Source organism: Hippopotamus amphibius, chromosome 1 (genome assembly GCF_030028045.1).
Source record: "Hippopotamus amphibius kiboko isolate mHipAmp2 chromosome 1, mHipAmp2.hap2, whole genome shotgun sequence".
Lineage (NCBI taxonomy): Eukaryota > Metazoa > Chordata > Mammalia > Artiodactyla > Hippopotamidae > Hippopotamus > Hippopotamus amphibius.
The window spans coordinates 127,337,830-127,355,925 of NC_080186.1; the positions used below are offsets into that span (position 1 = coordinate 127,337,830).

At 44.3% G+C, this 18,096-nt stretch overlaps 1 protein-coding gene and 1 pseudogene across 1 annotated transcript; one reads left to right on the forward strand and one right to left on the reverse strand.

Annotated features, from left to right (window-relative positions):
• Positions 1 to 40: 40 nt before the first annotated feature.
• On the reverse strand, positions 41 to 11,812 carry LOC130839730 (ubiquitin-conjugating enzyme E2 G1-like; annotated as a pseudogene).
• A 189-nt stretch (positions 11,813 to 12,001) lies between these two features.
• Positions 12,002 to 14,633, forward strand: LOC130860166 (transmembrane emp24 domain-containing protein 9-like). The gene is made up of 5 exons (XM_057748029.1): positions 12,002 to 12,260; positions 12,693 to 12,793; positions 13,144 to 13,269; positions 13,838 to 13,984; positions 14,111 to 14,633. The coding sequence occupies exons 2-5, from the start codon at positions 12,725 to 12,727 to the stop codon at positions 14,258 to 14,260; spliced, it is 492 nt and encodes a 163-aa protein (XP_057604012.1). The 5' UTR covers positions 12,002 to 12,260; positions 12,693 to 12,724; the 3' UTR covers positions 14,261 to 14,633.
• The last annotated feature ends 3,463 nt before the right edge of the window (positions 14,634 to 18,096 follow it).

The window sequence follows — 18,096 nt, forward strand, 5'->3', positions numbered from 1 at the left end:
CAGACCCGAAATAAGTGAAGTCACAGCTGTTGAATAAATGTCACTCAAAAGCAGTCTCTTGGCCTTTTCTTACACAGCAGGCAACTTTCCTTTTGAATTCTCCATTTCTGTCTTCATTCTTCCACAGCATCAGTGTTGGCAGGTGAGGCTCCGTTAGGGTCCGCCGGCATCGACATGACACTAATCATGGTGGTTTCCATGGTGTGGATGGCACCAGCATTCCTCTGACTCTTTATAACCATGTGTATCTTTCCCAGGCTCCTGAAGAATAGAAATGCATGTATCACCATTTTTATCAACATTTGGGTGCCAGATTTCTGTAATGAATTTCATTTCAGGAGGCTGAGGGGATAATCTTTTGGGAAAGTGAGATAAGCCTTAAAAACACCACCCTCGTAAAGCATATCTGAGGAACAGTAATAAGGACTTCCAATTGGTAGAGGTCATTGTCATCTGTTAAGCCTGCTGAAAAGCCTTCCACTGGATTTTTGTTGAGTTGTACCAGCTGTCTTCGCCAAGGGCCTGGCCTGGTGCTGGGGCTTTCGAAGGACTGGGGAAAGGCTCTGGGACTGCTGGAGCTGGGTGTGCTGAGGAGCCCGGGAGGCTGGGCTGGGGCGGCAGTACCAGTATCTCCCTGCTGGTGAGTCCGCTCGCTTCACTTTTCCTCACAGCGCCTCATGCCCAGAGCGGCAGGAGAGTATCCATGCCACCGTGCTTGCACTGGGATTTCGCTTGACCTCCTCCCTCCTTCAACCTGCCCGTGGGCCCCACCGGTGCCTTCCCCCAGCCTCGCTGAAGAGACTTTTATTTTATTTTATTTTACTTTATTTTATATTTTATTCCACACCGCCAGGGCTTGTGGGATCTTAGTTCCCCCACCAGGGATGGAACTGGGGCCCGCGGCTGTGAAAGCGCTGAATGTTAACCAACGACCCCAGAGAATTCCCAAGAGACTCATTTCAGCTACAAAGACACAAACAGGTTTGAAAGTGAAAGGATGGAAAAGGATAATCCATGCAAATAGTGACCAGAAAAGAACAGGAGTGGCTAAACTAATACCAGACAAAATAGACTTTAAGTTAAAAAAAGTTACGAGACAAAGGACATTATATATTAAAAGCTTCAATACAGCAAGAAGATAAAATGATAATAAACATTTACATACCTAATAACAGATCATCAAAATATATGAAGCAAAAATTGACAGAATTGGGGGCTTCCCTGGCGGTCCAGTGGTTAAGACTGCACCGCTTCCAATGCAGGGAGTGCAGGTTCCATCCCCTTTCAGGGAACTGAGATCCCACATGCCGTGCAGCCAAAAAATTAAAAATTAAAAAAAAAAATCAACAGAACTGAAGGGAAAACTTGACAGTTCAATGGCTGAAGTTCTACAGCTGGAGTTCTACAGCTGGAGATTTCAATACCCAACTCTCAATAATAGGTAGAAAAAGCAATCAGCAGATGAGCAAGAAAATAGAGGACTTGAACAATCGAGTAAGCCAACCAGACCTAACAGACATGCAAAACACTACAGAATATACAGAATGTAACAACAGAATATACATTCTTCTTAAGTGCACATGGAACATTCCTCAGGATAGATACAATATTAGGCATATATTGAGAAAAATTGTCTTAATAGATTTTAAAAGCTAGATAGCATACAAAGTACATTCTCTGATGACAATGGAATAAAGTTACAAATCAGTAACAGAAGGAAAACTGGAAAATTCACAAATTTGTGGAAATTAAACAATAGATTTTTGTGTATGTGTGATTAGAGCTATTCATTTGTTTAACCACTATAAAGTGAGCACATATTTTGTGCCAAGTCCCATGCTTGGTGTTAGGTATATGTTGGTGATTCAAAAACAGACACGTTCTCTGGCTGTATGGTGCTTACAGTCTAGCAAAGGGGACTGCATGATTATAATTATGAACTCTTTTTTTTTCTTTTTAAACAACCAGTGGATCAAGAAAAAATCACAAGGTATTGCTAAGAATATCCTTAGAGATGACATAAAAAAACACAAAGTACTCAAACTTATGGGACACAGAGAAAGCAGTGCTAAGGGGAACAATTTATAACTATAAATGCTTACGTTAATAAACAAGAAAGATCTCAAATCAACAACCTCACTTTACAGCTTAAAGAGCTAGATAAAGAACAAACTAAACCCAAAACTAGCAGAATGACAAAAATAATAAAGATTAGAGCAGAGATAAATAAGGAATAGAAAAATAATAGAGAAAATAAATAAAATCAAAAATTGATCCCTAAAAGGATTAACAAAACTGACAAATCTTTAGCTAGATGGACTAAGAAGAAAGGAAAGACAGATTACTAAAATCAGAAATGAAAGTGAGGACAATTCTAGAGAAATAAAAATTATTATGACAGTACTGGGCTTCCCAGGTGGCACAGTGGTTAAGAATCCGCCTCCCAAGGCAGGGGACACAGGTTCGATCCCTGGGCCGGGAAGATCCCACATGTCGCAGAGCAAACTAAACCTGTGTGCCACAACTACTGAGCCTGTGCTTTAGAGCCTGCAAGCCACAACTATTGAGCCCATGTGCCACACAACTGAAGCCTGAGCACCTAGAGCCCGTGCTCCACAACAAGAGAAGCCACCACCCTTCACAGCTACAGAGAGCCCGCGCACAGCAACGAAGACCCAATGCAGCCAATAAATAAATAAATAAATAATAAAATATGTCCACAAAGTTTGAAGAAAAATAAGACAGTACTATGAGCAATGGTATGCCAACAAATTGGATAACCTAGATGAAATGGACAAATTCCTAGAAACACAACCTACCAAGACTAAGCCATAAAGAAGCAGAAATAGAGAGATTTAATCAGTAATTTAAAAATCTCCCAACAGACAAAAGCCATCACTTGATGGCTTCACTGGTGAATTCTACCAAACATTTAAAAACTAACACCAGTCTTTCTCAAACTTTTCCAAAGAAGTAAAGAAGAGGGAATATTTCCTAATTCATTTCTAATTATTTCATTCAGGGTTATTCAGCATTACCTTAATACCAAAACCAGGCAAAAACACTACAAGAAAAGAAACTACAACCAATATTTCTTATGAAAATTGATGCAAAAATCTTCAACAAAATACTAGCAAACCAAATTCAGCAGCATATTAAAAGGATTTTATGCCATAACCAAGGGGGATTTATTCCTCTAATGCAAGTATGGTTGAACATAAAAAAATCCATCAATGTAAGAGAATTAAGAGAATAAAGAAAAAAGAAAAACACATGATCATTTCAATTGATGCAGGAAAGAAACTGACAAAATTCAACACCTTTTCGTGATAAAAACACTCAAAGAAACTAGCCATAGAAGGAAACGACCTCAACATAATAAAAACCACATATGAAAAATCCACAATGAGCATCATACTCATGGTGAGACTGAAAGCTTCTCCTCTAAGAACAAGACAAGGGTGCCCACCTTTGCCATTTCTACTTCACATAGTAGTAGAAGACTTAGACAAAACAATTATGGAAGAGAAAAAAAAAGTCATCTAAATTGGAAAGGAAAAAGTAAAATTATCTTTGTTTACAGATAATATGGTTTGTGGAGAAGTCCTAAAAATTCCAAACACACACACACACACACACACACACACACACACACACACACACACACACACTGTTAGAAATGGTAAACAAATTCAGCAAAATAATAGGATAAAAAGTCAAGACAAAAAATCAGTTGCGTTTCTATTTCTATAGGCAAGCTGAAAAGGAAATCATGAACAACCTGAAAAGGAAAATTAATTTTTAAATTCCATTTACAATAGTGTCAAAGAAAAAAAAACAAAAAAAAACCTTAGGAATCAACTTAACCAAGGAGGTGAAAGACTTGTACCATGAAAACTGCAAAAAATTTCTGAAAGAAATTGTAGAAAACATAAGTAAATAGAAAGACATCCCATGTTCGTGGATTGGAAGAATTAATATTTTTATGATGTCAGTACTATCCAAAGCAAGCTACAGATGTAATACAATCCCTATCAAAATTCCATGATTTTTTTTTGCATAAATAGAGAAACCCATCATATGGAATTCATATGGAATATCAAGGGACCCAAAATAGGCAAAACAATCTTGAAAAAGAAGAATCAAGTTCTTGATTTCAAAACTTACTATGAAGCTATAAAAAAATTACTATGAAGCTACAGTAATCAAAACAGTGTGGTACTGTCATAAAGTACAGACATGTAGGTCAATGGAACAGAATAGAGAGTGCAGAAATAAACTGTAACATGTATGGTCAAATGATTTTCAGCAAGGGTGCCAAGATCATTCAATAGGAAAAAGACAGTCTTTTCAAAAAATGGTGGGAAAATTGGTTATCCACATGCAAAAGAAAGAAGTTTAACCCTTACCACCATATACAAAATTAACTCAAAATGGACTCATGATCTAAATATAAGGCCTAAAACTATAAAACCTCAGAAGAAAACATAGGGCAAAAGTTTCATAACATTGGATTTGGCAATGGATTTTTTTAGATATGACACCAAAGGCACATTAAACAAAAGAAAAAATAGACCTGAACAAACTTCTTAGCCAACCCAATATTTCACATTCCTACCAGCAATGTATAAGTGATCCAGTTTTTCTGCATTATCACCAGCATTTGTTGTTATCACTATTTTTTACTTTAGCCATTCTGATATGTGTGTAACGATACTTTGGTAAGGATAGAGTAGGATATTTAAATAGTTTAGAAATTCCACTAGGGGATTAAAGACAGAAAAGGAATTTTAAGGGAGTTTTGGAGACTGTTGTAAGCTAATGACCACTCAAGAAAAGAATCTAGTAATCTAGCAACAATTGACACTACCTTGAAGGTAGACCAGGTGCGTTCAAGCCCTAGTACACTCAAGCCACAAATATTGATAGTTAAAATACAAGACAATAGATATGGGGTCTGAGTCTATTGAATCCCATGAAGTCAGGGAGTTTATGGTCCTTGAAGAGTAGCATTTCTGCATGTAGCTAATACAGCAATATAGGTGAAAGGTGAAAAAACTGGGGGAAAGGGGATGTTATACCAAAACCTGAGATGAATTACCATATTTTAGTATATGTCACCACCCTTTTGCTGATATATATATGATTTAAATAGCACCATGACAGTCCCAGTTAGACCATATAGGGTTAAAGGAGGAACTAATGATATAAGCACTGATATCTACCCAAACATGAGGAAGAAAGTGGTCTTCTTCCCTTCCCACTTTTTCTTTGATTATAAAAATGTAGCCCTCTTTGTTCTCAGAGCTGTGCTCCCGTGCCTGCCCGCTTGTATCCCTCACAAGCATTCTATGCTAATAAACTCACTCCTTGCCTTGCTTTGCCTGCTGCTGAATTCTTTCTGTGCAGAGACAAAAGAACCTGAGCTTCAATTAGTCCTCAGACTAGATGTGCAGTTTCATTTAAAAGATGGTGGGCTTGAGTCCCGTCCTAAGTCAATGATCGTGGGTTCAAGTCCCAATTTGAGGTGCGGCTGGGTTCAAGTGTCATCTGAGGAATGTGGTTTCAACTTCATTGTGGTTTTAATTTGCATCTCCCTAATGGCTGATGTTGAACTTCTTTTCATGCAATCATTTGCATCTTTATATCCTCTTTAATTAGATGTCTCTTTATGTCTTTTGCCCAGTTTCTATTTGAATTTTTACTTTTGAGTGATGGGAGTTCTTTACATATTCTATATAGTAGATGTTTGTCAAATATGTGGTTTGCGAATATTTTCTGCCAGTTTGTAGCCTGTCTTTCCATTCTGTTAACAAGGTTTTTTACAGAGCAAACTTTTAAAATTTTGATGAAGTTCAAATTATCAGTTTTTCCTTTTATGGGTTTGGTGTCAACTCTAAGAACTCTTTACCCCTAACTCTAGATCCCAAAGATTTTCTCCTATTTTTTTTTCTAAAAAGTGTATGGTTTTACATTTTACATTTAAATCTGTGATTTATTGTAAGTTAATTTTTGTATAAGGTGTGTGATAGGTCAAGGCTTTTTTTTTTTTTTTTTTTGGTCTAAGGATGGCAAATTGCTGTAGCATCACTTGTTGAAAATTCTACCTTCAAGAGAATGAGAAGTCAAGCCACATATTGGGAGAAAATGTTTGCAAAAGACATCTGAGGAAGGGCTGTTATCCAAAATATACACAGAACTCCTGAAATTTAATTATAAGAAAATGAATCACCCAATTTAAAAATGGGCAACAGACCTGGACAGGCACTTTGACAAAGAAGATATACAGATGGCAAATAAGCACATGAAAACGTACTGATTGTCATAAGTCATTAGGGAATTTCAAATTAAAACAGCAATGAAATACCACCACACACTTATTAAAACAGCCAAAATCTGGAACACTGACAACAGCAAATGCAGATGAGGATGTTGTGCAACAAGAACTCTCATTCAGGTGGATAGACCTAGAGTCTGTCATACAGAGTGAAGTAAGCCAGAAAGAGAAAGACAAATATTGTATGCTAACTCATATATACGGAATCTAAAAAAAAAAAAAAAATGGTACTGATGAACCCAGTGACAAGACAAGAATAAGGATGCAGATGCAGAGAATGGACTGGAGGACAAAAGGTTTGGGGGGTGGAGGGCGAAGGGGAAGCTGGGACGACATGAGAGAGTAGCATAGACATATATATACTACCAACTGTAAAATAGATAGCCAGTGGGAAGTTGCTGTATAACAAAGGGAGATCAACTGGATGATGGGTGATGCCTTAGAGGGCCGGGCAGGAAGGGTAGGGGAGAGTCGCGGGAGGGATGGAATACGGGGATATGTGTATAAATACAGCTGACTGACTTTGGTGTACCTCAAAAACTGGTACAAGAGTGTAAAGCAATTATATTCCAATAAAGAGCTTAAAAAAAAAAACAGGAACAGAGGACAAAACTAAAAAAAAAAAAAGAACTCTCATTCATTGCTTATGGGAATGCAAAGTGGTACAGCCACTTTGGAATACAGCTTGGCAGTGCCTTACAAAACTAAACATACTCTTAACATATGATCCAGCAATCATGTTCCTTGGTATTTACCCAAAGGAGTTGAAAACTTATGTCCACACAAAACATGCACACAGGTGTTTATAGTGGCTTTATTCATAATTGCCCAAACTTGGAAGTAACCAAGATGTTCTTCAGTAGATAAGTGGATAAAGTGTGGTACATGCAGACAATAGAATATTATTCAGCACTAAAAGGAAATGACCTATCAAGCCATGAAAAGACATAAAGGACCTTAAATGCATATTACTAAGTGAAAGAAGCCAAATTGAAAAGGCCACATACTGTATGATTCTAACTATTTACCACTCTGGAAAAAGGAAAACTATGGAGACAATAAAAAGGTCAGCGGTTGCTAAGATTGAGATTGGGGTGTGTGGGGAAGGGAGGGATACATAGGCACAGAGGATTCTTAGGGCATTGAAACTATTCTGTATGATATGACCATGGTGGATACATTTGTCCAAAACCATAGAATGTACAACATCTGTAGTGATGCCTAACTGTAAACTACAACTGTGGGTGATAATGGTATATGATGCAGGTTAACGGATTGTAACAAACGTACCAGTTTTGTGCAGGATGTTGATAGTGGGGAGACTGCATGCTGGGCAAGGGGTATACAGGAACTCTCTATATTTTCAGTTCAGTTTTGCTGTGAACCTAAAACTGCTCTAAAAAAGGATGTCCTTTGAAAAAAAAAGATATCTTTCTTCCATCGAATTGCTTTGCATCTTTGTCAAAAATCAGATTGGCTTGTGTTGGTATATTTCTGGGCTCTCTATTCTGCCCCATTGAGCTATTTGTCTGTCCTTCTACCAATACCACGCGGCCTTGATTACTACAATCTTGATTACTTGAGTACAATGTCTAATGTCTTGAAACTGGGTAGACAGATTTCTGCCACTTTATTCTTCAAAAATGTTTTAGTTATGCTAGTTCCTTTGCCTCTCCATATAAGTTTGAGAATCATCTTGCCTATATTTATAAAAATTCTTGCTGGGCTATAGATTGGAATTGTGTTAAAACTGAATATTAATTTGGAAAGAATTGCCATCTTTACTATGCTGAGTGTTCCAATACACAAAGACAGTATGTCTCTACGTTTATTTGGGTCTTCTTTTATTTCTTTCATCGGGATTTTGTAATTTTTTGTCAAACAGACATCTGAGAAAGCTTCATCCCTTGTCCAGGTTCATCTATAAAACCTCAGGCATGAGGGGAGAGGATTTGCCCTTAGTGAAAACTGAGCCCAGAGAGGAGTTCTGGTGCCCCAGCCAAGTCTGTGCATTTCTTTACTTGTCGAGAAAAAATGTTTGGAAGACAGTGGAGACATTTGAGGATGCTGCAAATATTTTACTGTGGGAAAATGTAATGGTATTTTGGCTGGAGTAGAGCTGAGACTTAAGTGCACTGATTTGCTGCATTTGGCCACACTAACCCTAGAAGTCCTCTGAGTCCTGGGATCAATGGCTTCCTGATTCTTAGGGACTGAGGCACAGCCCAGCCACTCCCTTTGATTTGCTCTACTTATGGGAACCGCTGCAGTGCAAGAGAGGGGGACGACAAAGCCAGGCACAGACCCGTGAGGTGGACTGCCCGAAGCCCTGAGGAGAGATGGACTGGAAAGGGAGAGAGTGATAAAACTCTGAGAAAACTCACCAGGCGTGGAAGAATTCTGTCAGAGGGATCAATGTGAGCCTGAGGGGGTGGGGTGGGGTGCATGAAGCAGGAACAGTGGTTGGTTCCAGGTCCAGTGTGATACTGTTCTTGATGTCCCTGGATTCAGCACATACACACCCTTCAATGCCTAGGTGTTCTGGGACAGACAGCACAGGGAAAAGAACTTTCATAGGAAATTCATTTGTGGAGATGGTCACAGGAAATATTTTTCTACAGGTCAGGGAGGAAGAAGAATACAGAGGCCAGTGGACCAGAGGAAGGGATAGTGGCATGGTGGTGTCCTGGGGATGGTATGGAGGTCACCAGCAAACCAACAGAATCCACCCAGCACCAGAGCAGAATTGCACATGGAAGCTCTGATTTTATGTGCAGAACATTTTAACCCTGACCTGCCTCCACCCCTACCACCCCCAGCACAAGATGCCTAACAGAAATATGAGGAGGGGACATCACAAGAAAGGCCAGGCATAAGATATGGAGATTTTAGCTTTTCCAGTGCTTATGACACACCATTACTCTTCTTTCTCTCCAACCTCCTTCATCCTGGCTTTCTTCTTTCCCCTTCATCCTTTCCCTCTTCTCTCTCTTTCTTCCCCCAACTTCTCTTTCTTTATCCTCTCTCTCTAGCTCCTCCTTTCCCTCCATACTTCCCTTCTCCTTTCTCTCCTTCCTTTCTCTCCCATTTCTCTAACCAAACATTCACTGCACAATCATGCCATTCCTAGATTTTTGCTAGGCTTTGGGGAGCACAGAGATAAATATGTGTCAGAAACCTGTCTTTATCTCTTCCAGCTATCAGCCCCTAGGGACTTGCATGTGAACGGACAATTATAATTCAACATGTGTAATACAAGGCCCCAAGGAGCCCAGGGCAGGAAACACCTAAGAGAGTGCTGCTGCACTTGAATCTTGAAACAATGAATAGGAATTAGGCAAGTGGAAAAGAGGGTGGCAATGGGGGCTCAGGAGACACCTTAGAAAGGGCACAGCACATAGTAGAGGCCTGCCAGAGTCTTAGATCTTGTGGGAACCACAGGTAGGGCAAGTAGATGTAGTTCCCCAATGTCTCCTTTGAATCTCACAAATGGCACCCAGATTCAGTGGTCTTGGCAGTGTGGAATGAGATTACTGTCAAGTGGGAGAATCCCAGAATGGTGGGCTCACTGCTTCTTATATTCTCAGCCCTGCCATCACTCAGAAACAGGTTGTATCATCAACACAATAGTTTTGCTACTTGGGAACCATGGCACCTTTCCCAACATCTGGGTTCTTGGCTCTGAACTCTTGCGTAAAGTTATTGGTGCACTATCTGCTTACATGCATGTCACTGCAGGCCCTAATGATTTTCCACTTTTGTCCCTTTAGGGGATTTCTGTGGGCAGTCTGACCACTGGCTATGAAACAGTGCTCCTCACTGTGGGCCAGTGCTGGTAGGTCCGCAATGAAATAGGTACAGAAATTGAGTGTTTAGAAACTTTATAGAAATTTAACATTGATGTGACATCCAAGAACATAATCAGTTTCATTTTTTATTTTGTTTTACAAAAGTATTGGTCCATGAGGGACTGGAAAATTTATACATAAAATAACAACAAGAACAACAAAACCCTAAAACCAGCCCTTTACGGCAAGCAGCGGTACTGGCAATCACTATTCAGGACCGTGGACAGCGCCTCACTCTGCCGCCCAAACTCTGAATCATCAGCCCCTGCCCCCACTTCCTGGTCAACGCCCTCGGTGAACAGCTAGTTCCCAAATCCAATAGATGCTTTTCAGCTGTTGTCTTAATTGACCTTTCTAAAGTGTCTGCCTTTGGTAACACCTGCATCTGTCATTTTTGTTTAAAGATCATCCCCAAAGAAGGAATAAAAGCGTTCCCCTAGAATTATCAACAAGCCACACTGCTAAAATGAGGGGACAATTTCTGGTAGTTAAAACACATTATTAATCTTAAAACACTGTATTGACGTTCTCCTTTGCTTTTCAGTGTGTTCTTAGAGGGCAAGAGACAGGTTTTATTCATTTTCGTGTCCAATATGTATCATAAGGTCTTGCCCAGAGTTTGAGTGAGCAAATGCCTGCCACTTAGCTGCACGACCTAGGGCAAGTTATTTACTCAGCTTCTCTTTGCCACTGCTTTTCCCCAGCTGTTAAATTGGAATCCCATTAGAGTCTACCTTATAGAGTTTTAAAAATATTAATTTAGTTAATACATTCAAAAGTGCTTAGAACAGTGGCAGGCACAGATGAATAAAAAGTATTTTTATTTTCATCTTCATTATTTTATATTGCTGAATAAACCAATGAGCATCTAACATCACCAGGCACTAGACGGCGGAAGACTTCATCCCACCACCTGGGTAGGGCTAATGCTTTATATTGACGTTTGAGTCTGCACTGCCCTACCCAGGGCACCATGAGTTTTGGAGTTCCTGAGATTTGCTATGCCTGGGTACCCATCTTGTCATGTCAGCCTCACCCTTCCAAGCCTTTCAGTTATGTATTCCCTTTCTTTTTCCAGTTGCATTCCTGCCACCTTCTTTCACCCTCCAGGCTCACCCACAGCCTCTTCTTTTGGTCCCACTGGATGAAGCGTCCCACCTGTGCAGTGGGCCTGGCAGCTCCTGCCTCCTCAATGAGTCGGCCCAACTTACCTCCTCCGTCTATGTGCCCATAAACTTCTTCCCCTAGTCCCTTCACTGGCCTACTGCTGCTAGGCAATTCTAGGTCTCTGCACAGAAATCGTTCTTGCTCCCTCGCTGATCACGGAGATTTTACCCATCCTTCAGAGCTTGAGTCAAACTTAACTCTTCCATAAAAGGGACACGTCTCCCTCCCTTTCCTAAACCCCTACATCAGCCTCTGAACCCCACAGGGCTTCTCTGCTGTTCTCATTCTGTGTCACCATTCTGTCTACCATCGCTTTTAAGCTCCTCGAGGTTCACGTCCAGGTCACGCCTGGACCTCCCCCCATTTTCTACGCCCACCTCGGGCAACCGCTCTGCAAGTTTCAGAGGGCAAGCACCTTCCTTCTTCTCTCTCTGAGGCTCAGTTACCACATCAGCAACATGGGGCTAAGGGTACCTGCCTCGTGGGGTTTCTGCGCGCGTGAAGCGCTGCAGGGCAAGGAAAGCGCTCTAGAGCGCCTCGCGGGTGGGGTGGGGGCTCGCGTGGCCCCTCCGCATCTCGGGTTCGCGGGAACGCGCCTGGGGCGGGCCCGCGCGGGTGCTCCTGGGATTTGTAGTCCGTGCCCGAGTTCGCAGGCTCCGCAGCCCCCGCGCAGGAGCCCTCGGACTCTCCTGGGAAGGTGGCGGGGGCCTGCGACACGCGAGGCGCTGGGCCCGGGGCCGGCCCTTGGTGGGGATGGGGCCGAGCGAGGGCGGCCGGACTGGCCCTGCCGCTGCTACTGGGGCAGCTGCTGGCGCTGCCGGGCGGCGGCGGCGCGTTCTATCTCGAGGTCCGTGAGCTGGAGGAGAAGTGCTTCATCCAGGAGATCCCCGATGGCACCGTGGTCGTAGGTGCGCGCGCGACCAGTCCTGGCCTTGCCCTCCCCTCACCCAGAGTCCTGAGGGGGAATGGGAGATGGGGCTCCGCGGGATCAGCTCGGGCCCACATCTCCCCTCTGCTGCCGGGGATGGGCATGGGTGGGAAATGGGTGGACAGCACTGTGGCCAAAGCATCCTCTCCATTGCCCGTGGCGGGGTTGGGGCCGCCGAGGAGGCGTCTGATCCAGATCCGGATGGTAGCAGAAAAGCGGCGCTGGAGAGGGGAGGAGAGAGGCGGAGGGCTGTGGTCAAGCCCCGCAATCAGACAATGGAATCTTCCTGTTCCCCCCGCCCCTCCCCTTCCCTCCCACTCCCATCCCCCTCCCCCCATGACTCCCGGGGGTCCCGGGCGGGCCCTTGGGCGTGGGCGTGGATGGGGATGCACCCAGGCTGCCTCTTCGTTAGGTAACTACAAGACGGAGCTATACGACCCTGCTATGGAGAAGTACCAGCCCTCCCCGCAGTGGATCAATCTGTTCGTGTTTGTGAAGGACCCCGAGAACAAGGTGAGGCAGGCCTTGAGTCCCTGCAGCATTCCTCCTCCCGCCCCATCCCCCGCCACGCCTCCAGCGTCAATGCCTAGTCCTTCGTAGTCCTCCATCTCTCAGAGGAGGGCCCCTCTCCTCACAGGCAGGAGGCCTCAAGGAAGGCCTCACGCTCTTTGCAGACTGTAGAGTATTGTGTATTGGCAGTGCTGGGATCTGAGATTTTCAAGCCAAACTGATGCCATTTCTTTCACACCCTCCCTGCTGGTCTGGCCTGTGGGGTTCAGAACCTGGGAAACCCCCCGAGTTCCTCTCTTAGAAGCAAGTTTGTGGTCAGCTTCTCTGTGCTCACCAGAGGCTGTGTCCTCCAGAATCTGCTTGCTCGTCAGTATGGCCCTCAGGGCAGCTTCACCTTCACCTCCCAGTCTCCTGGAGAGCACCAAATCTGCCTCCACCTCCAGTCCGTGCGGTTCGCCCTCTTCTATGATGGCAAGTTGGTGAGTATGGAAGGGAGCATCACCAACCCCTAACATCTCAGTCCCCGGGGTGAGAAGGGATCAGTAGTGGTGCCTCTTGAGGAGGGCTGGGCTTTCCATGAAGTAAGCGTACAGAGGACAGGTCCTGAAGAATGAGAGGGGACCCAGGAGGGAGTCACTCTGACTTAAAATCATCCTTTGGCTCCCTGCCATCCCTAGAATAAAGACTAGGCTTCGGAATGTGAAATGCAGAGCTGTCTAGGAGCTGAATGCTCCCAGGCTCTTCATTGCCACCTCCCACCGAGACAGAACTCCTAGATGCTGCCTGTCTCAAGCACTGAGTCATACCTTTGTTTCTCTGCACATTTTGTTCTGTCCCTTCTGTCTTTTGCACATGGAACTCCACACAAGCAGGGCCTTGATCTGGTGTTTTGGCACCTGGAGCAGGGCTAGTCCCCACATCAGTGAGTGTGAGAAACTGAGTGTGCTCAGTTCAGTCAGGCCCATACTGGTGTGTAGAAGCTGGATTTCTGGCAGGTGCATGGAACTGAGCTCACTGACCACCACCCTTGGCTCCTCTGCCTCCCAGGCCATTCACTTGGACATGCAGTTGGGTGAACACACCAATGATTATACGGAACTTGCGGCCAATGACAAGCTGACCCTGCTGCATCTGCGCATACAGCAGCTGGTGGAGCAGGTGCAGAAGATCCAGAAGGAACAGGAGTACCAGAGGGTGAGGGGCTGGGATGGCCCAGTTGGGACAGTGGATGTGTAACCCCATAGGAAGTGGCTTTTTCAGCTCTTTCCCTGGGGGTCAGTTCAGTTCTAGCCACCCCTTCCCCATTCTCCCCTCCCACAGTGGCGAGAGGAGCGCTTCCGGCAGACCAGTGAGAGCACCAACCAGCGGGTGCTGTGGTGGTCCATTCTGCAGACCTTCATCCTTGTGGTCACTGGCATCTGGCAGATGCAGCACCTCAAGAGCTTCTTTAAAGCCAAGAAGTTGGTGTAGATCAGCCCCAGAGACCAGAGGCCTAGCCCCTACTCGCTCCCTTTCCACTGAACAATGGGAAGTGGCCTGGCCTGGTCTGTCTCCTGGCTTCTCCCATCCCTCCCAACCCTGAGGGACTTCCTTGTTACTGGCAGGGGAACAGAAGACCTCTTTAAACTGGTTTCTCAGCCAGGACTTGGGAGAGGATGGGTTTCCAGCTGGAGACACGAGGGTGGGAGGAGCTATAGGCTCCTTTGTTGCTCTGTGATGCTGAGCAGGATGGGGGGGTGAGTGTTACCCCAACCTCCATGTTAAACAGGATGGGTGAACTATCCCAAGATGGAGAAATAAGAGCAGATGTAAATAATAGGTGTCACATTCTCTGACCTAAACATTTATTACCTCCTACTCCGCAGTTCATTCTGTGTGTCCAATCAGATGTTAATGTTCGAGTCCCTGCATGCATTGGTGGGGGGCTGATCCCAAAATGGATGAGGTGAAGAATGCTTTTATCCCAGAAGCCTTAGCAACATTTGGAACCTTTTCCAGAAAAGTCCAGTTTGGGCTCATCTTTTGGGTAACTTGAGTGCTGGTGGTGATCCTGTGCCCATCCCACCCTCTCTCTCTCTGGGCTCTGGTCAGGCTCATGTGTTATTCCTGGACTGCTGGGTTCTTCAAGGAGTCTGATGGGCACCTCCATCGTCCTGCTATTTTTCAGTTGACCCTTGTCTCTTTTTATGATGCCATTGGCTAATCTTTTCAGGACATGCCTGAAGATTCCAAGTCAATGTTTCCATTATGAAATTCAGCATCTCCTGTAACTCAACCTTCACAAGTGCACACGGGTGTAGATCCCTGCCCCCCCCCCCCCCCATTGCTTCTGCCTGATCTAGTCCACATTTTGCCAAGCCCTATGCTGTCGGTTGCCCTGTTGGATTATGGCCATCTCTTATGTGAATTTGACATCTTCTGTTACAAGGGAATTCGCTGGTTGGCACCCTCAATAAAATCAAGTCCGAATTGTGAAGGCCAGGAATATCAGTGAGGGGGACTCCCCATGGGAAGGGGCAGCTGTGATAGCCGTGGCCCCTGAGATAGACTCACCCTGCCCCAGGATACTCCTGAGGGATGACTGCAAGCCTCGGCGGTGCTGCTCACTTGTGTGTCTGGCCACAGCTGGCCTCAGAAAGTGTGAGTGAGACCTAACTGGAGGCTGGGGGCGGGGACCACTGCAGACTAACGTCTGACCAGAGAATGTGACCTTAGGGTCACTTCCCTCATCTGAAGCTGGCGGTGGGGGTGGGGAGAGTGCTCTGCTCTCTGCTGCAGGGGAAGCAGAGTGACCCAGATGGGCACAGTCTTGCCCACGGAACCTGTGGTGTGACACCAAATGAGGCAGAATGTTGAACAAGACGTAAGGGTGATGCACACTTCTGAGGAGAAGGGCGTGGCCTAAGGGCAACATGTCAGGGGTCCTGGCCTAATCTAGGTAGTAATAGAAAGCTGCTTTCTAGAACTGAGACTCTGGATAGGAGTTAGCTGGGGGAAGAATGTTCTGGCTAGAGGAAATAGCACATACAGAGTCCCTAAAACAAAAAAAGAACATGGCTATTTGGGGAAGCTGAAAGAAGGCCACTATATCAAAATCCCAACTCCAGAGAGGCTGGAATTTTGATTATGATTTCATGTCTAGGACTTGCCTCTTCCCCAATGATTAACCCCAGAATGGTCACTCTTTTCAGAGGAACCCTGTCCTCTACCCAGAGGTGAGACTTATCCTGACCCTTCAATAGGGAAACAAGTCATGAAAGGGCAATAGTGAGTACGTGGGAGAGCTGCACACACAGTAGAAGTGAGTTCCTTTGTGTCAACCTGCCCATCTGTTTCCACACGAAACCTTCACAGTCACTCTGTGGAGGAAATGCCATGTGTCCCTGATTTAGAGAAGAGAGCCAGCTAGTAAGGGACGGGCCATTCTGAAACCTGGCCAATTCAATTCAACTCAGCTCTTAGTGTTCTTTTCTCTTTTCTGGCTACTTTTCTCCAGGTAGAGGAAAGACCTCATACAAAGAAGTAAGACACACTGCCTCTATTTTTAAAGAGCTAGCCATTTGAATTTCTAGTTTCTTGTGGCTGCCATAACAAATTATCATAAAACTTGGTAAATTAAAACAACAGAAGTGTGTTCTCTCACAGTTCTGGGGGCTAGAAGTACAAAATCAAAGTGTCAGCAGGGCTACACTCCTTCCAAAGGTTCTTGAAGAGAACCCCTCATCCTCTTCTAGCCGCTGGTAGCTCCAGGTATTCCCTGGCTTGTGTCTACAACACTCCATTTTCTCTGCCTCCATTTTCTCCTCTTGTGTCCCCTCTTCTGTGTCTTATAAGGACACTTGTTGTTTGGATTTAGGACCTACCCAGGTAATCCAGGATGATCTCATCTCAAGGTCCTTAAATTAACTATATTGGCAAAGATCTTTTTTCCATATAAGCTCATATTCACAGGGTCCAGGGGTTAGAACATAGGCATATCTTCTGGGGAGCCACCATTCAACCCATGACAGAGAACAAAAAAGTGTACACATGATAAGGTCCCAAGTGATCTAACAAGTGGGTACTCAGAGCTCTCAGAATTCAGGATGGGGTGAGACCTGGGTGGGTGGGTGGGTGGGTGGATGAATGGGAAAAGGGATGCCAAGGAGGTCTTTATAAGGGAGACAGTACCTGAGTAGAACATTGAAAGATGAAATGGTTTGAATATGAAGAATAGGGAAGGAATTCCAGTTTGGGGAAATGGAGCCTGTAGAGATGCAACTGTACAAAGGATTTCAATATAATTCAAAATATAATCCAGGGACTTCCCTGGTGGTCCAGCGGTAAAGAATCCACCTTGCAATGCAGGGGACATGGGTTCGATCCCTGATCAGGGAACTAAGATCACACATGCTGCGGCACAACTAAGCCTGCATGCCACAACTGCTGAGCTCTTGCACCTCAACTAGAGAGCCTGCATGCTGCAAACTACAGAGTCCATGCACTCTGGAACCCATGCACTGCAACTACAGAGCCCATGCACCCTGGAGACTATGCGCCACAACTAGAGAAGAACCTGCACACCACAACTAGAGAGACGTCGCATGCTGCAATAAAAGATCTCACATGCTTCAATGAAGATCCCACATTCTGCAGCTAAGACCTGATGCAGCCAAAAATAGATTGATTAATTAAAAAACAGAAAACAACAACAAAAAACACAAAATATAATCCAATACCCATGAATTTATAACACTAAGACAGAGACTTTGGAAAAGAAAGGAATCAGGAAAATAAGTGTAGCATGAGTAGGATGAAGACAGGAGGAAAGTTAGATCAAACAATGGATAGATGTGAATATACTTATTGCAAGTTGGACAACTGGAAGGTAGGCTGTTATCAGAGGCTGCAGACTGGTGACCTGCAAGTATGTTGTTTGCCCTTTTTGTGTGGTTTTTAATTTTTTTTTTAATTATTTGACAACAGTTACAGTGCTACAGTTTCTGTAGTATAAATTTGGGGATGTATTGGATAGGCAAACTGGTTGGATAAAGGAGCTTGGAGCTGTTATGCAACATTTGACTTGACATAAATATGAGAAAATGACAGTTGTGCATATCCTGGAGGCATGATAAAGATTATGAGGAAGGAGTGAGCCTCTCTCTCTGGAGAACACTGTCTTAGACAATCACTCACAGATGAGAGGGCCACTGCAGAAGTCCAGGTTTCCAGAAGAGAAATTCCAGCACATAGTTGAAACAGAAAGATACACATTTGGACACATTGGAGAGGGTAAGAGAAATAGTTTGACTTTACCTGCAACACCT